Here is a 23,433-nt window from a genome sequence, read left to right as displayed (position 1 = left end):
CAATGCATCCCACAGTGTGGTCCCAGATCAAGAGCATCATCATTATCTGGGAACTCAGATATTCAAATTCTCAGGCCCTACTTCAGACCTACTAAATCAGAAACTCTGGAGGTAGAACTCAGCAATCTGTATTTTGTGAAGCCCTACAGGTGATTCTGATCGATGGCTAAGTTTGCAAACACTGACTCTACCTCTGAGTGTCCCTTTTCACATTTGTAAAATGGGTTTCCAAGAACAACCTTGCAAGACCAGAGGTGAACAGATCAAAAGACTTTGGCTCTCATGCAGTCACCTTTTAAAATATAATCACTTTTTTAACCAAGGGCTGAAATTAAGGAGTATAAGGACATCAAAATGATGTGTGGCTGCCACAGGCTGGGACTGAAATGTGCTGACTTGCCAACAGTGGGCCGGGTACCAAAATAGTCTCTGGCCGCAGGACAGGCCCTAAAGATTTGGCCACTAAAATCACAAGTGGGCAAAATGCCCCAGACGAAATATTTTATCTCCATATAAAGTAAGGCCACACTGCTTCATAGTGACAAATGACAGCATGAGGAGAATAAACACTGATCTTTTAGGTCCCAGAAGACACCGATTCCTTTTCCTGCTTAACTCTCCTCGGAGTGCAGGCACGGGGAATTCTCCTAATTGACGTCAGCTGCTGTAAGGGAAGGACTGCCATGACCTTAAACTTGGCCACCAGTCCACTCTCACATCCAGGAACAAAGCCAGAGGGTTCTCCTGGCAACTGCCTGACATGCTAAATGGCAGGCCCAGGCACTAAGGGAATCCTTTGCTGCCCCAGGGACAAATCCCCCACCGCAGGAAACAGACAAACCAGAGAGATTAGCAGTTTGCCCAGCTGATGCTGGCCTATCCCCTCTGCCCAGAGAGCAGAAAATGAGTTCTAAATCATTGTATTAAAAAATCTAAGCTCCGGTCTGTTTTTGCATTACAAATGAGTGGAATGTTCTCTGCTAAGTGAAAGGGAAAACAGGAAAATATGAGAACTTCAGGGAGAAATGTAAATTGGATCCCTGCACAAATCATCTTACTGTCTTGAAGAAGACTGGAAGAGATATTAACGTTTTAAATACAAACTATTCAGATGTTTTAAAATCAACTTGAACACTCATTTTATAAAAGGTCTTGTAATAAAAGTGGGATTCAATCCCCCTACCCTGCCATGGCTCCCTTGAACAAGTATGAAAGTTTCCTAATCATCCCCCCTCTTAAGAATCCCTCCCCACCTCATCCTACTCATCTCATCCAGGACATTATTCCAGCCACAAACATGATTATGTAACTCTCCTGCTCAAAGATCCCCTCGACCCCCATTCCTTATAGAATGGTACCAGAATAAGTGCTGGCTATAGAGTTAATATTTAACCCTGGCCTTCCAGCCTCAGTCTCACCCTCCCATTTCCACCTCACCTCTCATACCCTTCTGAAACCCCGTCTTCTCACAGCAAACCTCAAAGAACATGACTAGCCACTTTACAAAAAATACCAGTGGCTTCCATATCCACAACAGATAGGACAGTTATTTAACAGTTTCTTTAACTCAAAGATGAAATGTAATAATCAATGAGCACTGTCAAGGAAATAGTCATTTAGAAGATAGGAACACATTTTGGTTTTAAATTAGCTATATTCACTTGGATACTTCCTAATTTTCTTGAACAAACCTAGGTTATAGCCTTTAATTTAGTCAACAATTTAATGTACTTACGCTTGGTTAGATACCTTTTTCCTGTTATATTCTGAGCCCTTGGAGGGCAATGACCAGGTCTTATTCACATGTGTATGATACATACCACCTGTACCAGGTAAAATGTACAATAAACATTTCATTAAATTGAATTTCCAAAATGTGTTGCCTCACTGATTTGGGGCCACACTTTTTTCAACGTTCCATTTGTGTGTTTGCAAGAACACAAAGATAAATTCAACTACATTTTTGGGGAAAAAATTTCAAAGAGGAAAAATACTTTTCTTTACAAAATGTCTGCAACACAGAAATAGTCTTCAAATTAAAGATCTGAAACAGCTACCAGTCTAGTCAGCCATGTTAGATGAGAAAAAAATAATGGAACTTGCCTCATGGCTCCCTTGTTTGGACAAATTTCATCTCTACTCCTATGAAGATGGTATGCTCACCTATCTAAATCCACACGCTAAATCCACTTTGTGAGGGCAAGTCCACACTCCTTTACTCCCTCTCCGGATGGACAGATGGCAGGGAGTCAGGGGACTAGGCAGCTTCCTGGTCCTTCTGACTTCTCCAAAATAAAACATAATGAATTTTCAGGGGAAAAAAATCCTAAATGAACACAAACCTTTCATTGCCTTATGAACACTTGAAGAGAAAGTCTTTGTTCATTTTAACTTTAAAGAAATGCCAAAGGAATGAAGGACTATCTAGATTTCCAAAAACTAGGGCATTAATTCCTCAGTTTTTCTTAAATGGGGGCAAACCATGGCAAATGTTAGTACAACTCTTCTCTAAACATCTGAGAGTGAAACATTTTTATTCATAAAAAGTAGGAGGGAAGGACTAGAGGAAAATCTGGTAGTGGCTTTTTAATTATAAAATATTGATCACTTCTTTTGAGAGTTTACATATCTACTACACTTAATTCTGAATTCCACAGAAGTTATCGGTCAGTAACTTAGGGTAAGTCTCTGGCCTGACTTACTCACCACTGGTCCAATATTGAGTTAATACTCCTCGAGCCAATTCCTCCTTTACCTGGCCCTAAACATAGTTATTATTTCTGAATTACAACTAAGAAAAAATAGCATTGCAAGACAAAATTAAAATGTAAATAATGTCAATCTCTCTAGAATGGGAATCATTCAAGATATTTTGATAAAGAAAGGTGTAGTCTGATACTCAAAAGAGCTTATCTCTTTCTTAACAGTACAATTCAAATATTCATTTGAAGATCAATAATTTTAAAAGAAATTAGCCATCACTAGTATATATGAAATACGTTTAGATGCCCCCTTTATATCAAAAAGAACAATATTCTATGTCTAAATCAGAATAATATTTAAGAGGAAAATATTTTTAGCTTCTTCAAAAATGAAAACTTGCAAATTAAGCAAACTCCATAAAGAGTAGATCCAACGTCTCTAGTATTAGAAGCTGTATACTATACAATTGTTGTTTTCTTTTTTCGAAATGGAGTCTCACTCTGTCGCCCAGGCTGGAGTGCAGGGGCACAATCTCAGCTCACTGCAACCTCTGCCTCCCAAGTTCAAGAGATTCTCCTGCCTCAGCCACCCAAGTAGTTGGGATTATAGGTGCCCACCACCACACCCAGCTAATTTTTGTAATTTTAGTAGAGATGTAATTTTACTATGTTGGCCAGGCTGGTCTCAAACTCCTGACCTCAAGGGATCCATCCTTCTCGGCCTCCCAAAGTGCTGGGATTATAGGCGTGAGCCATCATGTCCAGCCCATACACAATTTTTTGACGATATTTCATTTTTATGGCCTAAGAGAAGCACACTTACACAAAATATGTATCTGATCATAAGAAGTAACAAAACCAAAACAAACACACAAACCAAAAAAAGGCCGGGAGTGGTGGCTTACACCTGTAATCCCAGCAGTTTGGGAGGCTGAGCCGGGCAGATCACCTGAGGTCAGGAGTTCAAGACCAGCCTGGCCAAAGTAGTACACCATCTCTACAAAAATACAAAAACTAGGCAGGCATGATGGCAGGTGTCTGTAATCCCAGCTACTCAGGAGGCTGAAGCAGGAGAATTGCTTGAACCCAGGAGGCGGAGATTGCAGTGAGCTGAGATCATGCCATTGCACTCCAGTCTGGCGACAAGAGCAAAACTCTGTCTCAAAAAAAAAACAAAAATCCATGTTATTTTGTAGGGACAAAATGCTATGGGCAAAAGAGAAAAAAAAAGTGTCCTCCTTCTGAAAGTTCAGTGGTTCTCAAACTTTAACGTGCATCAGAATCACACATAGGGCTGGATAAGACACAGATTGTTGGGTCTCACCCCAGATAATCTGATTCAGTAGGCCGGAGTGGGGCCTGGGAATGCATATTTTAACAAGTTTCAAATGGTGATGATGACACTATCAGTCTGGGGATCACACTTTGAAAACTACTGTTTTAACTTAGACTCTTACTCAACCATTGTGGAAGTCTTGGGATACTTTGTCTAGTCTTTCCCAATGAATATCCTGTGTTCTTTGTGCCACTTAGTATTTCTACTTACAAACAATATGACTTCTTAAAGTATCACTTCAGAAATCATCATCATCTCTAAGTCGCATGCCACTTCTTAGAGCATTGCAATCTTACAGATATTTAACACATGAAAATATGTGTATATATGTATAATATACTTACTCCTCTAATGTATAGATTTGACAGTAAAAGATTATGATGAGTAAGGTATTTGAAGACTCAGTGGTAACTAGGACTTTTGATTTGATGCTATAAACAACAAAATGTGTATGCGAATGGGCAATCTCCCTCCTCAGGACTTACCTGTGACTGGCGCATCAATATCCAGCAAGTTTTTTTCCTGTCGAAGAATTGACGCACCCTCTGTTATTATTCTCAATGCAACACTCTCTTCCAGTCTTCCCTCCTTCATAAGATGTGCCTTTAAGATATCCACACGAGGTTTTCCATCATTATCAAACACTTCTTTTGCTGTAAGCCGGTGACTTGGAGGAAATGGAACAGCTGAAAGAAAAAAAGGTCCAATTATGACATTAGCCAAAACTCAACAACAAACAATTCAATAATAACCACCAAATATCCATCCTCATCACAAACCACCTAATATAGTATTTTTACGGTGGCTGAATTAAAATATGATCAAGGGCTATGTATCAAAAATTAAGAACTGCATCCTTTCTTTGATTCTAGATATAATGTGCTTGCTTAAACAAAATTGATAGTTCTTGTTCATCCAGTACTATCTCTTGCATCTATAATATCCTGATTGAGTTAAAAAGAAAAGGAATGAAAATAAGTTTTCAGTTCAACAATAATCAATTTTGTGAAAGAAAATTGTTCCTATATATCCAACCATAACCAACTTGTGCAAAGATGGGTCTCCACTAGAAAACGGGCTCCTCTACTGGGATTAGAGGCATGGGAAAAGATCTATCCAACCAGATTTGCTGCTCTAACTAGAGTCGCATCTGAGATAACTGATCTACTCACTGTTTAAGAAAACAGCAGGAATCTGAAAGGAAAAAGGCAAAAGTGCACTGAATACTGATAAGGAAATCAGGATTTGCAGGTGAGTGTTTATGCTCATACTGAAGGGACCTCCTTAAAAGTGAAGGGTCAGGTTGTCAGGGAGGAGACACAGGTATTTTAAAAAATGACACAATGACAAAGTCCAATGATTGCTTAGGCTTGGAAGCAATCATTCTCTCTTCCACTCACTCACATCTTCTTAACAGCAAGAAGCTCTCTTGTAGCTACTGCCTTCCTCTACGTTTGTGAGTACATTCATTCACTCATTCAGCCAGAGGACATTCACTAAACTCCTCTAGCTTGCCCTGCTTCCAAAGGTCTATGGTCAGAGATGGTATCACAAAGGTTAAATTTGCAACAAATGGCCAATAAGCCATTTAAAGACTCATTATTTATCTGTTTCACATGATGGTTCATTCACTGCACAACTCATCCCTGCCAGATATTAGAAGTATCTAGCAAGGAGCATAAACATCATCCCATGTATCTTTCATGTGCCATGCCCGTTATGAAACAGACATACAGCATCTCCATTAGATGGCTCCTCTCTCAGGAAAAGCACTTGATGTTACGGAATAAACTTGGCCCTCTCCTTTCCTAAAAGTGTCTCTCAAGGAAGCAAGACTTACAGGAGACTTATGCCAAAACATTTTGTGTAATCTAATGGCATAGGTTTATAATCCTGAGTGAAATTATAACTATTTAAAAGAAAAGAAAAACTGGGAAATGAACTTGTACAGATGGATGCAAGGATGATTTTCTGGACAATCCAGCCACATCTATTTCACTATGTTGTCAGATTGAGGCAGTCGTGGCAGATTCGTTGGGTGAGCAGGAGGCTTTTGTGGTCAGACAAACCTGGGTGTGAACATTGCACTCTGCACACTCCCCAGCTTATGACCTTGAGCAAGTTAAATAACCTTCTTTGGCTCCAGTTACCTCACCTGTGAAGTGAGGATTACATCTATCTGAGGATTGTTATACTAACTACAGTAAATAGTCACAGTAGTAGCTAATATTTGTAGAGTATTTATTTTATGCCAGGCATCGTTTAGGTAATAAAATCAAAAACAACAATAAAAGTGTAAGATGAGTAGGGTGTACATACATGTGTTTATATATAAACTTATTTAGCTGCCATAACATTACTGTGCAGGAGAAACCTGAGGCTCAAAAATATTAAGCACCTTGCCCAAGATAATTATCTAGTGATTTATGTGTATAACTCAGTGAGTTTAAACCCCAGCAGTCTGATGCCAGAATACCTGCAATAAATAAACTACACTATTTCCCAGAAAGTACTCGATAATGCTTAGTAAGTAAAAATGATGAATAAATCACTTCTTATGAAATTCTAATTCTGAGAGGTATTTATTTCTCACAAATACTTTTATTTTCCAAAAGTTACTTTGAGTAGCTTATAGTACAATAGATACATAATACGAGAACAAAAGACGAATTGTATAATCCCAAAGAATAGTAAATAATAAAAGAAATCTGAAGATTAAACAAGGAGGAGAGAAAAAGAGGAAATTAGGTCATTAAATTTGAGGCATTTGGAGGTTATTCTATTTTTTTTTCTCTGCCCTCCCTGCTTTTCCTTGCTTGACTGATAGAGTATGCTTGTTAAGAAAACACAGAGATGTTTTTCAACAGCCACATTTCTTTACACAGGTCTTTATATACATTTTGAGATTAGAAAATATCTTACCTGGCAACTCCTCAAAATTCCTCAGGCTATAGACCATGAGTCAAGATATGGGATGGGGGCTAGAAAGGGGTAAACTTCAAAAGGATGCTTGTGGTAAGGGCAACCGCTGAATTTTTAAAAAATGATTTCCCAAGGTGTTTTAGGCAACAGTGAAGGTTTAAGTGGCTCTGCATAACCGTCAGGCAAGAATCACAGGTGCACAGAAGGAAAGGAGGCTAATATATTGTCAGGCAGATAAAAGCAGTGGGTCTCTGCCACACATGCACTTGCTGGCCTGATTAAACTTAAGATAGATCAAAGAATTCAACCTGAAAGTGCCAAAGCATTTACGAAGGTGAGAGGCAACAGGAGAGCACCCCAGGAAGCGCCTCACCTTCATGAATTAGTCTTTCTCCAAGTCCCTAGACTCCCTCCAAGGCCAAGACCACTGCAATAACAGATGCTCCACCCTCCACTGCAGATCTTTTACCTTCCAGTAATTGCTAATCCTAAGGCAACTGGCTAAGGTAAAGCCACCTGCTCTGAGATACTGGAGCTGGTTCCAAATAAACAGGGGTGAGAAAGGAGAGGAAAAACGCCAATCAGATGGCTCTATTTCCAATTGGATGGAAGAGATCCTGATGAGACGGGGCCCTCTACCAGTTAAACAGATGGCAGAGCCTGCAGGGAACCAAGGTGGGCAGTAATGATGCCAAAGACGGAACACAGAGATGTCGCCAGTGAAAAGTTTTCTAGGACAAAAATAAGACTGGGCTAATATTTGTGTATTTGTGCACCTTTTGGCTTCATAAAAAACATACCAGCCTTACAAAGGTCACATTTATTTGCTTTTTCTGTTCACCTAGAATCCTACATGAAGACCTGTGCCAAATAATGAGCAAAAACTATTTAGACCAAAGAATCCAATCAGCTTGGAAACATTTATTTAATTAATGCATTGTGAAAGTTGCTACACTTAATATAACAAAACTGGATTTCCCCTTCGTTCCTTTGCTTTGAGTCCACAACAAGTTGCTTTCATTGATACATGAGCAGGCCAGGACTAGAGAAATGATGTTTGTGCACATTAGTAAAAATTCAGCAACAGCTGTTGATATTTGGGCTGGTTCTTTGCAAAACAATTTTTTTGTAACTGCCTGTAAGCACAGAATATAGTGCTAAGACGTCTTAGAAGCATCCTACTCAGGATGAGCTTCTAGTCAATCAAGAAGCATATCTTCTGAGAAGCTAGAAACCTTCTCAGCTTTCACTACTTCACAATTCCCACCCAATGCCACTTTTTCCCCTCAAATTAATAAAACAGCAAAGTAGATAAAATCTGGGAAATGTAAGTGCTTGACTGACTCCTAACAGAAAACATCACAGAAGGCTTTAAAGGCAAACAACATATTGGGCTAGGATTATGTTCTCATGTCATTGACAGTGGAAATCCGGCAGAGACTGATTTTCAAGGGTCAATGACATGAAATTGTTTCTTTTTCTATCTGCTGTTTCCAGCAGAGAGTTTATCTATCTGATATGGAGAAAGGTTACTAGTCTACCTATGAACCAAACGCATATGCATCCAATATTGGCATCTATATAACTATTATTAAAGTTGTTGTCAACTATACATTTACCAGAGAGAAACACATTTCAAGTCAAAAAAACCCTGCAGCCAGAGTAATCCTAGCCCTCAGTCTGGCTGACTATGGGAACTACATCTCAGAAAGATCCAGGGATCACTTTCCGAGTTTGAGGATAGGTTAATTTTAGACCACAAATATGTGTTCAGTAGCATACGTGATCTGTTATCACTCTGGGATAGTTCCAGGTATCTGGGATTTCTACTTCTCAAATCTGAGTCACTTAAGCCACTACTGAAGGGATTCCACTGTTTAATAGGAAACATCTGAGGGTCACTGCCATGGTCACACCTTGACTGGAAGATTCTCAGTGACAATACTAGTGGGATATGTAACTTTGTAAAATACTGTATCAAGCCTTCTAAATCCAGTGAATTTGCAAAGACATTGCATCTGTCATGATTGATTCACTGGTGTGGAGCCTGTTTCAGGGAAAGAATTAAAATGTTTGGCATTTTGTATGCCTTTACTTATGGTATCAATGGTATCATTGATGGTATGGTATCAATCAGTAGATCTCAATCTGGACTTCACATCCATGTAACCTGGGATGTATAAAAATATGCCAATGAATATTTTTAAGTATCAGGAACAGGCTACCTACTGCTTCACCTCTACCTGGAGTAGTCCTATAAATGCTGACAGAAAAGATTCAAGAGAATATTTAGCCTAGTGATCTTTTGAGCCTTTATTTCGCTTCTTTTCTCCCCCCTCAAACAAAATTATGCCAGGAAACGTAAGTATATCCAAAAGAGAAAGAGACTAAAGCAGCGTGCCTCCTTTCTCCTCGAAGATGGCTACTAAGGAGTGCTGACACAATCCTGCTGCTCTCTGGAGCAAAACTAGAAAACTCTCAGTCAAGACTGACCCCCTCATACTAAATAAAAGGAAAGTGAAGTCCAGAAAGAGGATGAATGAATCATCCAACATCAAAGGATTAGTCACTAGCTGGCCAAACTAACACTAACATTAAGGTCTCCTGATTTCAATTCCAGCACTTTACCCTCTATATTTACAAAATATTGTACTAACTAGTCACATATGGCTGTTGTATACTCAAAAAATAGCTACTCCAAACTGAAATATGTTGCAAATCCACAGTAAGCATCGTATTTAGAAGACTTGATACAGTATTTTAAAAAGTTAAACATTCATATTTTAATATTGATTTTATGTTGAAATAATAATATTTAGAACATAGTGGGCTAAATAAAATTTGTTACTAAAATTAATTCCAACTATTTCTTTTTACTTTTAAAAAATATGTTTACTAGAGCATTTGAAATTGCATACCTAGCTTCCTTTTACTGGACAGTGGTATTCTAGACCCTGCATCCTTCTAAGTAAATGAGAACAAGGTGAGTGGAAATTAAATTTCTTAGCGTTTCTTCTTTCTCAACTTGGTTCAATTTCTACAAAACCTCAACCTATGTCAAAACTGGTTGCACACTGAGAATTGCTTTTTTAAAAGATGATGCCCATGCCCTATGTCTAGAGATTCTGATTTAACTGGTTTAGGGTAGGGCCAGGGCATTGGCCTATTTTTACCTAATCCCAGGTTACACAAATATCAAGTCCAGATTGAGATCCACTGATCTATACCATAAGTAAAGGCATACAAAATGCTGGGCACTTTAATTTTCCCTCTAAACAAGTCAATTTTCCCTCCACACCAGTCAATCAACCACAACAGATGCAATGTCTTTGCAAGTCCAGACACATTTATTTCATCCCTCTCTGTAATCCGGACATGTACAGGAACAGCTCTTATCCCATATTTCATGTGGCAACTGTCTGAACAAGGACTGTCAAAGATACTTATGTCAGCACATGTTAGGAGAACAGCTTAAGCATATCACATGTCAGACACAGCTTAAAACACTTTCTGGCCTGACCTCCTTAGACTGGAACACCATCTATTCCCTTGTGGATATTTGTGTATGTCACAGTCCTCTGTGCTAATCAAACTATATCAATTAATCAATCAGCAGCACCTATTACGCACCAACTATGCATTGTATCCCATGCTAGGCAGTGAGAGGAGCAGGAAGAAATGGACCACAGATTACAAACATAAGCCAACCCAAGCTCTGAAGAGCTTACCAGGTGGTATAATTATCAGGTTTTGCTTGAGATAGTTGGCAAAGTGTTAAACTGCAAAACTAAAGAACAAGTTTAAAGACAATGAGAAAAAAATGTAAGTACTAAGAAAAAATTGTGTCTCTCTACCCTAAGGTTATGGCTGAATTCTTAGAAACTCTTTGATCCAGTTGCACGTTTCTCTTGTTTAAAGTACATAATAAATATTTAATTTTTTAGATGACTCCAAGAGAAGTTCTGTTTTTAAGTTATGAAAAAATAGAATATGTCTATTGTAAAATATATGCCAGTTGAAATATAAAAAGCAGTTCCATCACCAAAATATGTGAAATCTGATTCTACTTCTGAACAAAGAGTAAAGAGATATGTAAGTACTAAGGACTTTTCACTGAATTTTATTTGGGTTCTAACATTGAGCAATTAGGTTTAACTTATATTCTCCTGGATGAAAAAATATATATCAGTATGGGGGATATGTGTTTATTTATGCACAGAATGGATATTCTGGATGCAAAGATATACAAAACATGTTGTCTGGAAGAGAGAGCTAAAAATTAACCACAGCTAGCCCCTAAGAAGAATCGTAAGAACATATTTATTAGGGTTCTACTTATGCTACTCCTGCAGACACTCATCACTTGCATGTTTGAAAGTCTTTGGCTTTTATTATAGATATCAATTCCCTTCAAATAAAAATACACATGGCCATCTCAAGTGTGGTTAAATATCAGGCTTGCGAACAGAAAAATCCAGTCTCAATTAAAATTTTTAAAAATGATTTTTTCATAGATCTATAAATAAAGATATAATTTATTAATTTACTGTTGTTTTTTCCTGCTACTATGATGACTTCTTCTGTCCTTGTCAGAAACCTCCTTACTCACCTCCTCTAAATACTATCATACCAGTCCTGAGCCTTCAAATGTATTCAACTGCTAGATACAGTATGTGTCTTGATCATTTTACTAGCAGATTGAATACCTCATTTGAATGCTCACTCAATGTTCACATATAAATATAGCAAAATAGTATCTTATGTAACATATCAACGTGTTAATCAAAGGGCATTATGGTGCTCAAAGCACTTACTGAAATAAACATTCTTTTTTTTCCTCAGGCTTACAGAATATATATTATACCCAGTACTTTTTGAGATTAAATCTGAAATGTGCTACAAGCAATTATTTAATAAAGATCAGACTAATTAGATGAATTATTCCTCAGCCAGGCATGGTGGCTCACGCCGGTAATACCAACACTTTGGGAGGCCAAGGTGGGCTGATCACGAGGTCAAGAAATCATGACCATCCTGGCCAACATGGTAAAACCCTGTCTCTACTAAAAATACAAAAATTAGCTGAGTGTGATAGCACGTGCCTGTAGTCCCAGCTACTCAGGATGCTGAGGCAGGAGAATCACCTAAACCCAGGAGGCAGAGGTTCCAGTGAGCCGAGATTGCACCACAGCAGTCCAGCCTGGGCGACAGAGCAAGACTCCATCTCAGGATTAAAAAAATATATATATACATACATATATATATATATATATATATATATGTGTGTGTGTGTGTGTGTGTGTATATATATATATATTCCTCAACTACAAGGGATTAAAAATTAATTAGAGAAAATAAGTACCTGAGCAGTACAGAGCTTCTATTATTATCCAAATTTCAAAAGTTTTTAAATGTTTACATATATATATTTAAATATACTTATTTATGTGTATCTATTCTTTCTCCTTCCCATGTACAGATTTTCGTGTGCTCCTTTTCACCACATATTCTTGAGTCTAAGGATTCAAGGACACAGAAATGAGTGACAGTCCACAACTTCCTCAGCATGCAGTCTTGAGAAGTTCTATCACAAAACTAATTTTTGATATTTTGAGAAGTTCTATCACAAAACTACTTTAATTTTTGATATTTTGCTTGCTTCATTACAATTGCAAATGGCTTATATAATGAATTATGTAATAATGATTCAACATTGAATAGTATTTGACAAAAGTTATTTTAATGGTTTCAAAATATTTCAGCATAATTGATAAGTTTAAATAAAAGTTGATCTTTTTTTAGACAGGTCTCCCTCTGTTGCCCATGCTGGAGGGCAGTGGTTGGTGCAAACACAGCTCACTACAGCCTCAGCCTCCTGGGCTCAAGCAATCGTCCCACCTCAGTCAACCTCCTGAGCTCAACCAATCCTCCCATCTCAGTCTCCTGAGTAGCTGGGACCACAGGTACCATGCCACCACAGCTGACTAATTTTTTAACTTTTTGTAGAGATAAGGTATCATTATGTTACCTAGGCTTGTCTTAAACTCTGAGGCTCAAGCAATTCTCTTGTCTTAGCCTCCCAAAGTGCTGGGATTATTGGTATGAGCCACAACAACTGGCCCTGATTTTTTTTAATGTTGTTCAAAATTTTAAAGTTATACACACAAGTCCAGTGATTGACACATGGACAATGCCAATCACAAATTATCATACATGGGCATGATAAAATAAAAATTATATTTACTGATTTTGAAATATATGCTATCTAATGTTTACATTAAACTTAGAATTGTAGTTAAATATTAAATGTCTTAATTTACATGTTTAAGTCAAATACTTAAAAAATTTAAATATATAATTGAAGAATTGTTGTTTTATATGAGTCTACTCTATAATGGTTTTTAAAATTTCATACATATATATATACACACACACATATACACACACACATTCAGTTACACCAAGAGGTACCCCCGACAATCTTGGATCTCTGTACTAGATGAAATTGTTACAACAATATTTTCAGCAAATGATGTTTATACTAATCCTCAGAATAGCAAACTAAAGTAATGCATGAAATTCTCCTCGCTGGGATGAATTTAAAGAGAGAGGCTTTTATTTATACATTTATTTTTTGGACTTGAACATTTGCTGTCTTCTCCAGAGAAAAATGCCACGGGAGAATAAGAAAATCAAGAAACAAACAAGGATAGATACTTTAAGACTAGATGAATTTATTTCAAGTGAGCCAGTCCCTTTGAACATGATAATTATTCCTTAGAAATGAGGAGTACCCAGGGATTCTGAAACTTTATTTAATCCAGGTACATTTTTAAAAATTTATTTATTTATTTATAATTAAGTTCTGGGGTACATGAATCCAGGTACATTTTACCACTTAGAAATCCTCAACTCAACAGCCTAAGTAAGACATGAAATATAAGGAAGGACTTGACCTATTGAGTTGAACTATTTGACAGAAGTTTTTTAATCACTATAAACTTTAGAAACCTTTGTATTAATAAACCTTACAAAATACAGTACTTGCCTTCTTAGTCCTCAATCCTAAACTGGTAAGTTGATAGGGAAAAAACAAAACATCTATGCCCACATATAACTTGTTCCTTTTACCCTCTTCATTCAACTCTATGGGCCTACACATTTTCCATGTCCATATGCCCACCTACCATCCCCATCCTCTGTGGTTAAAACACCTATAGGCATCAAAATCATTTTATTTAATGAATAGGCCTTCTCTTCTTTCAAAGGGTCTTAATAAAATGGCAAACATATGTCCCAAATGATACCAAATAATGTAAGTCTTAAGTGACAATTTAAGAATGTTAACCACTTTTGCATATAAAAGGTGATCCATTAAAAAATAATAAATCGAGTATATAGCATCTTATATCTGTGACCACAGTGAAGCAAAGATCAAAATATTTTGCCTGACAGTCATCTTCCAGAGAGCCAAGAGCAGGAGCTAAATTCCCAGGTTTGCATGTAATTCCCACCTGCTCTGGCTCAATACGCCCTAGTCCAAGTAGGCTCTAGAGCACGTTGCAGCAAAACATCAGGCCCCCTATGTCTTTCTATGTTTCAGTAATGCCTACTCTGTTTGCTTCATTCTGACGACCAGACCTGTTCTCATCCACTATCTGTGGTCCACCATTTCTAAGAACCACTTACTCGTCTGAATAACACAGAAGCATGCAGGAAGTTCCAACTGTCTGTACCTCTAATGTTCACTCCCCAAATCATAATCTTCATACATCTATTTAAAAATTGGAATGTCTTAATGACTACCACCTACAATACTATTCTCTCAAACTTCATTTGCAATTGTTTCATTTATCTTCAAAATGAACTTGTCAATTTTGGTTTAATTATCAAACATGCATTGTTTAATCCAGCAAAAGGAAAATGAACAATTTTATAATAAAGCTATGACAGACTGCATTCCTTTCCTCCAAAAAGAACCACTCTTGGGAGGTAATTTCCACCCATATGTAAGGTAAATTTTGTGCATAAAAGAAACTTTCAAGTAATTAAGGAAACAGATTGCTGGAATTACAATGCCAGTTGCAAATGTACAGGTAACATCAAATCTCCTTCCAACCAATGAGTCAATCAATGATCACTACTCAAAAACAGAATAATTAAGTAGAAGGATTAACAATCAAGTCCCATTGAGTGTCTAGTCCAGTGCTCTGGCATTTGATATGTGCTTCTGAGTCAATGTAAGAAAGGATTGTCTTTTCTCCATCTCACTCACAATTTATTTAATACTTCTGTGGTACTAGAAGCAGTCTAAGAAGAGGGAATAGAAAATAAAATGGCCTTGTTCAGATCTAAAAGTATGTAATTACAAAATGATAGTCAATAGCCAAAACAACAGAACACTGAAACCTTCAGTTAGTAAATGTAAATGTCTTTTAAATAGCCATTAGAGTAAAGAGACCATGGATGCCACATTGTGTGGTGGAAGCTGGGGGCCCATATCAAAGAGTAAACAGACAGATGTGATCAAAAGTGAGCAACAGAATAGAAAACTGAAAACGGACAAGAAAAAAAAAATTGCAAACATTTTGAAAAACTAAATTATTTTAATTGCACATGTGAATGCAGGGTCACAGATAAATCTGTTGTTATTTATGATGTAAAATTAACCCAGTAACAATAAAAATAATGTTACATCAGTACAACAGTGCCCCACTGCTAAGATCCTAAAACACCATCACATGGAATTTCAGAAAGCAGTTCAAATATTTCCTTTAAAGGAACATTTTCCTAGTTTATAAGAATGTTATTAATATACATTTATTGAAGTATGACTCAATTAAAGGCATTTTTAATTGCTAAACTTGCAATATCCAAGACTTAACAGACTAACACTTTCTCGGCAACTCAAGAGTCAGAAGTAGTTCAGGGGGACAAAGGCCTCCTTTTCCCCTCTTTATAGTGTCTGCATGACAGGCTACCAAAGTGAATCCAAATCTTACTAGTAGACACAAATGAAAAATTTATTGAGAAATTCAGCTGTTAAGAATAGCTAAAAACTATGCCGGAGGCAGTGGTTCACACCTGTAATCCCAGCATTTTGGGAGGCTGAGGCAGGCAGATCACTTGAGGTCAGAAGTTCAAGACCAGCCTGGCCAACATGGTGAAACCCCGTCTCTACTAAAAATACAAAAATCAGCTGGATATGGTGGCAGGCGCCTGTAATCCCAGATACTTGGGAGGCTGAGGCAGGAGAATCGCTTGAACCCAGGAGGCAGAGGTTGCAGTGAGCCGAGATCATGCCACTGTACTCCAGGCTGGGTGACAGAGCAAGACTCCATCCAAACAAAAAAGAAGAAGAAAAAATAGTCGTTAATAACTAGAGTATCTAACACAGCCTAAGCACATCTACAATGGCAAATAGAATCATGTTAATTCCCATGATATATTATTTTGGTTCCTCAAAGCATCCAAAAAGCTTCAGTTCCATAAGTTTTTCACTATCCAGATTAAACACACTCATTTAGGCATGATGGGCAGTTATTTAGGCAGCGCTGTGCCTTCATTCAAGTTTCATGTTCGGAAGTCACAATGAGCAGACTAGAAATACACTACTTTTTATTATCACATAATTTAAAATCACTCATTGGCTTAAAATTCTCACTCAAGAAATAATCATGATTAAATGTAGAACTACTAACAGCTTAATATAAATGTAAGATATAGGACATGTTCGGTGAAAAGTGATCACACACACACACGCACAAATAGATGATGTAACAGTGTGTGCTACTTCAACAATGGAGTGGTATTTTGTTTTGAAGTCCCTTGATCCATAATAATTCTCCATTTATTCAGAGCTTTTTGGTTCCCGTTGTCTTTAACAACCACAGTGCAGTTCCACACCTAGAGCAATGGTGAAAAACCTCACCAAAAATTCATGTCCTTTATTCCACAGGCGAGGAATGGAACCATTCTCAGCACACTAAATACAAAGGGATGCTAGCATGGCATAATTGAGTGTGCATGTATACAGTTCTATATTTCATGACAGTCCTAAGGAACATCAGGGAATATCCGTGATGGTATACATTCCACATTTCACAAATATTCCACATTTCACAAATATCTTCTATTACAGATACCTAGACAACGCTCTCTATTACAGAGGAAGAGAAAGGTATAATACAATTTCAATATACTATCTTTAAACAGAATTGTAAATAATTTTAAAAGATATATGTCTTATGTGATTTCAGTGAAATATATCATTCCTTGTCTACAGCATATAATTGAAGGTTTATATACACTGTCAATTCTTTTTGGAATATAATTCAAATCAGGAGAAGGTTCTCATTCCCAAAAGAGTGAATTCAATAATTCATAATGAAACAAAATATTCTTTGATTTGCTAATACTCTTTACATCGGGTTTTTTTTATGATATGTATGATACATGCATTCATTACGTACTGGAAAAAGAAAAATCTCCCATTCTACTTATTACATAAATGGAAACTATGTAAAAGCAACTTTCCTTTATAAATACAAAGGCAGAAAATACAGAAACTTCTACAATTGCTTTTCTGATATTGTTATTCTTCAAAAGCAATTTCAATAGCTCATGATTTTTGAGAATATTTATATTTGTAATTATTATTAGAAATAATTTATACTTCCATAATAGAGATTTTAACAGTCCAAAATGCAATAAAAGTTCAAGAATAATCAAAGAAATAAGGAGAAAATAAACAATTTTTTATGACTTGAGGAATATAAATTTGAGTTCAACTAACCAAACTGCCAAGTTACATTGCATTTTTTTAAAAAGCAAAATCCTAAACAGCATGTGAGTTTTACTAGAGCAATTTCCCAAAGGTACTGGCAATACTTACTCCCTATATAGCCGAGGGGGACCCAATTATTACTCTCACACCAAATGATAAACAAAACAAACAATAACCAGTCACCCCACCTCTTCTGAACTCCCTTACCACTAGACTGTAATTACCCTGGGGATCTCCATGCTCAAGAGACAAAACAGTACATCCTAGAAGCAAAGACAAAATTTTGGATCAGATTCACGACAAGAAGCCATTCAAAGTATATTTTGAATGTAAGACTGATGTATTTTATTTATGCACATAATTTTCCTATTCCAGATGCTTCTATACAAATAAGAAATGTATATGAATAGACAAAGAATGATGTGGATCACTGGAAAGACAGCCTATATACTGGCCACAAGGTCTACCATCACTTTTGTACTCAAGCAACAAAGAAAGAAAAATACAGAAAATGTTACTGCAATAATTAGGGATATGTTGAGTAAGTCATCAATAACCCACCAAAATTAGATTTTGTTAGTGACTGAAGAACAGGTATCCAAAGAAAGTGAAATATTTTAAAATATTATTAAAAGAAAACACATAGAACACAAAACAAATACAAAGTAAAGAAAAATTACAGAACTTTAGAAAACTAATTATTACAAAAAAGGAAAAGTAAAGTTGAATAAATCACCAAATAGAGGGCTTAGGAGATTGTTGAAATTTCATCGCAACTTTATGTGTTGCACAAATTTCTGAGAAGAAAGGCCACAATTTAATAGATTCTCAAAAGAGTCCGTGACCCAAAGAGGCTAAGGCCCACTCCAAAAAGTCTTCCTCACCATTACCATAGTAACCATATAGTCTAGTTCCTCAATTACCCTGTCTGGATTATTGTGATAATGACCAGACTATTTTTCCAAGTTCCCAGTTATCTCACCTTAATCCACCTGATCCTCAAACTCTATGGTCTGACTATAACCAATTACTCAGTACCCCAAGTATTTCAGGCAATTTCAAACATTTCTTCAAGCTTTTCAGAGACAGTAAGGTAAAGGAGTTAAAAGTATGAATTCAGAAGCCAGACTGCCTAGGTAAACCATATCATCTTGAGCACATAATTTAATTGCTCTATGCTATAGCTGAAGATTAAACGAACTAATATTTGTAAGGTGCTGGGACCACTGAAGATTAAACAAACTAATATTTGTAAGGTGTTTGGCCCATTACCAGCACAATACATACTTCATAAGTTTTCCTTATGATTAACAACTACCTTGCTTTACCTTCTTGGCCACACATCCTAATCATCCCTATTCAAATAGCACAACTTCTTAAAACACACAAAGCCTGCTCTCCATCCAAATCCACCACATCGTTGAGTACTAAATACTTAATAAAACTATATTTTGATTACCAAAATACAGTGTTCTTTACTTTGTTTTGTGTTTATTTCTTTGTCTTTAAAACATAAAACATTTGCTGCCAGTATTAACTTTACCCTTACAAAGCAACCTACAAATCATTAGACAAGTTCTCTGCTAAGTTCAAAAAAAGTTTACACATCTGTAGTTATGTTCTTAAATATCATCCAATTTCACATTCTAATTTTCTAGTTCAAGAAACTGAGGCTCAAAGAGAGTAAGAGTAGTGATTATAACAATGAAATAATAAAATGTTATATAAATAATTTATATACATACATATTGTTTAGAACAGTATCTGAGATGTAGTCAATTCTCTCACAGATTTACTTCATTGAATCTTCACAACAGTCTTGTGATTTGGGTACTGTTATTCTACTTTTTATATTCCAAAACCCAGGTACAAAGAAATGAAATGACTTTGCTAAGATTGCACAGCAAATAAGTAGGGGAAGTCAGGGCTCACATCAGACCCCTGCTATGGAGCTGTGCTTTTAACTCTTGCTATCCCCTCTCTGTAGATAACTGACTCATCCAATGATCCAAAGGTAATTAAGGGCAGAACCCGAAGTACACATCCAGTTCTCCAGATTTCCCTGAATCATGCTCTTTACTTTTGAGTTCACTATTCCCAACCCAGAGCGATGGACACAGAAAACATTCAAAAAACATTTGTCCAGTGATTTACTGGTGTATGATTCACATCTCACCACACAATTTTCTAAATGCAATAATGTTTATTCTGCATGCACAGTTTGCTCCTTGAGTATCTTATCTGGCTCTTCTGTCTTCTTAATTTAATTGCTCCCAGCCTTAAAAGAGACCAAAACGTTACAAGGAACAACTGGTTCAGTAATCAGCTTGTAAAAGGTACATGTTTCTTTGTTTTAATTTAATTTTTGATGAGTTGATCCAGAGATAAATGAGTCCTTCAAAGTATTTCCATATATGAACACTGAGCTTAGGTTCTACACAAAATAAATTCTTCCCACCAATGCTAGCTGTCCCCTCTCAGACTGGCCTATGATTTTGTTTAAAATGTGCCTCCTCTGCCTTTACTCTTTAAAAAGCATGTTAGTTAACCTGCTGTTGAGAATTTCCAGCAACACAGAGCAGAAACTGAGCTCTACATGCAACAAAGTGTCATGGTTATTAGTTTTGAATTATCTAATTGCCTATCTTCACATAATAGCTTTAATAGTTGTGTGTCCTTGAGAAAATTTTTAAGAAACCAGTTTCATCACCTGTAGAATGGAGATGTAATAACTACTCAAGAAGCTACTGAAAGGATTAAATGAGAACACACTTGCAAAAGTGCTTTGTGCAATACTTGGTGTGAAGTATGAACTCAAATTTGCTTAACTTATAAATTTTTAATTATTTGTCATTATTCTATTTAAGTGAATTCCTACAGGATTTCTTTTATTCCATATGCCTGCATTTTGGGGTATACTTGAAAACTCTCATTTGATATATATATACACATCACAAAACCTCTAAGTATTATATATATCACAAAAGCCCTAAGTATTAAGTAAATGCTTATACCATCTAATTGGTCTAACAGAATGGTACTTATCTGGCAACTGACAAAGACAGCCTCAAGAACGAGACCATGTCCTTTGCAGGAACATGGTTGGAGTTGGAAGCAATTATCCTCAGCAAACTAACACAGGAACAGAAAACCAAAGAACATATGTTCTCACTTATAAAGTAGGAGCTGAATGATGAGAACACATGGATAAATGTGGGGGGAACAACACACACTGGGGTTTGTCAAGGAGGGTGTTGGGGGAGGGAGAGCATCAGGAAGAATAGCTAACGGACCCTGGGCTTAATACCCAGGTGATGGGATGATCTGTGCAACAAACCACCATGGCACACGTTTACCTATGTAACAAACCTGCACATCCTGCACATGTACCCCTAAATTTAAAAGCTGAAGGGAGAAAAATAATAAAAAAGATGGCCTAAAGGTCATTGTCTAAACAAGAATTTTATTCATTATCATGGGCAAATAGGAGAATTATTATTATGAGTATAATGTGTCTTTAGTGGAAGGCTCAAAGCAGCAATTAAAAAAACTACCGGGGGGGCACACCCAAGATGGCCAAATAGGAACAGCTCCAGCCTCCAGCTCCCAGTGTGAGCGACACAGAAGACAGGTGATTTCCGCATTTTCAACTGAGGTACTGAGTTCATCTCACTGGGGCGTGTCGGACAGTTGGTGCTAGTCTGTGGGTGCAGCCTGACCAGCAAGAGCTGAAGCAGGGTGAGGCATCGCCTCACCTGGGAAGCACAAGGGGGAAGGGAATTCCTTTGCCTAGCCAAAGGAAATTGAGACACACAACACCTGGAAAATCGGGTAACTCCCACCCTAATACTGCGCTTTACCAAGGGTCTTAGCAAACGATGCACCAGGAGATTATAAACCACAACTGGCCCAGAGGGTCCCACGCCCACGGAGCCTCCCGCATTGCTAGCACAGCAGTCTGAGATCTAACTGCAAGGTGGCAGCAAGGCTGGGGGAGGGGCACCCGCCATTGCTGAGGCTTAAGTAGGTAAACAAAGCCACCGGGAAGCACAAATTGGGTGGAGCACACCACAGCACACCACAGCTCAAGGAGGCCGGCCGGCCTCTGTAGACTCCCACTCTGGGGACAGGGCATAGCTAAACAAAAAGCAGCAGAAACCTCGGCAGAGGTAAATGCCCCTGTCTGACAGCTTTGAAGAGAGCAGTGGATCTCCCAGCACGGAGGTTGAGATCTGAGAACGGAGAAACTGCCTGCTCAAGTGGGTCCCTGACCCCTGAGTAGCCTAACTGGGAGACATCCCCCACTAGGTGTAGACCGACACCTCACTCCTCACATGGCGGGGTACACCCCTAAGACGAAGCTTTCAGAGCAAGAATCAGACAGCAACATTCGCCATTCAGCAATATTCTATCTTCTGCAGCCTCTGCTGCTGATACCCAGGCAAACAGGGTCTGGAGACCTCAAGCAAACTCCAACAGACCTACAGCTGAGGATCCTGACGGTTAGAAGGAAAACTAACAAACAGAAAGGACACCCACACCAAAACCCCATCTGCACGTCACCATCATCAAAGACCAAAGGCAGATAAAACCACAAAGATGGGGAAAAAGCAGGGCAGAAAAGCTGGAAATTCAAAAAATCAGAGCGCATCTCCCCCTCCAAAGGAACGCAGCTCATCGCCAGCAACGGAACAAAGCTGGATGGAGAATGACTTTGACGAGTTGAGAGAAGGCGGCTTCAGTCGATCAAACTTCTCAGAGCTCAAGGAGGAACTACACAACCAGCGCAAAGAAACTAAAAACCTTGAAAAAGGAATGGATGAATGGATAACTAGAATAATCAATGCAGAGAAGACCTTACAAGAACTGATAGAGATGAAAACCATAACACGAGAACTACGTGACAAATGCACAAGTTTCAGTAACCGACTCGATCAACTGGAAGAAAGAGTATCAGCAATTGAAGATCAAATGAATGAAATTAAGCGAGAAGAGAAGTATAGAGAAAAAAGAGTAAAAAGAAATGAACAAAGCCATCAAAAAATATGGGATTATGTGAAAAGACCAAATCTACGTCTGATTGGGGTGCCTGAAAGTGATGGGGAAAATGGAACCAAGTTGGAAAACACTCTGCAGGATATCATCCAGGAGAACTTCCCCAACCTAGTAAGGCAGGCCAATATTCAAATTCAGGAAACACAGAGAACGCCACTAAGATACTCCTTGAGAAGAGAAACCCCAAGACACATAATTGTCAGATTCACCAAAGTTGAAATGAAGGAAAAAATGTTAAGGGCAGCCAGGGAGAAAGGTCGGGTTACCCACAAAGGGAAGCCCATCAGACTAACAGCAGATCTCTCGGCAGAAACTCTCCAAGTCAGAAGAGAGTGGGGGCCAGTATTCAACATTCTTAAAGAAAAGAATTTTCAACCCAGAATTTCATATCCAGCCAAACTAAGTTTCATAAGTGAAGGAGAAAAAATCCTTTACAGACAAGCAAATGCTTTGAGATTTTGTCACCACCAGGCCTGCCCTGGTGGTGACATGCTGCTATAAAGACACATGCACACGTATGTTTATGTTTATTGTGGCACTATTGTGGCACTATTCACAATAAACATAAAAATAAACATAAACATATATGTTTGTTTATTGTGGCACTATTCACAATAGCAAAGACTTGGAAT

General features: G+C 37.7%; 1 protein-coding gene across 6 annotated transcripts in view; it reads right to left on the bottom strand.

Annotated features, from left to right (window-relative positions):
• LOC105486352 (protein phosphatase 3 catalytic subunit alpha) overlaps positions 1–23,433 on the bottom strand; it is a 337,248-nt gene that overhangs the window by 173,835 nt on the left and 139,980 nt on the right. For all 6 annotated transcript variants that reach the window (XM_071093251.1, XM_011749206.3, XM_011749207.3 and 3 more), the window contains one exon: positions 4,524–4,724. In XM_071093251.1, coding sequence (XP_070949352.1) covers positions 4,524–4,632 — 109 coding nt within the window. In that variant the 5' untranslated portion in view covers positions 4,633–4,724. The remainder of the gene's footprint in view (positions 1–4,523; positions 4,725–23,433) is intronic.

This window comes from Macaca nemestrina, chromosome 3 (genome assembly GCF_043159975.1).
Source record: "Macaca nemestrina isolate mMacNem1 chromosome 3, mMacNem.hap1, whole genome shotgun sequence".
NCBI lineage: Eukaryota > Metazoa > Chordata > Mammalia > Primates > Cercopithecidae > Macaca > Macaca nemestrina.
Note: the sequence above shows the minus strand (reverse complement) of the source record. Positions and strands in the feature narration are given on the sequence as shown.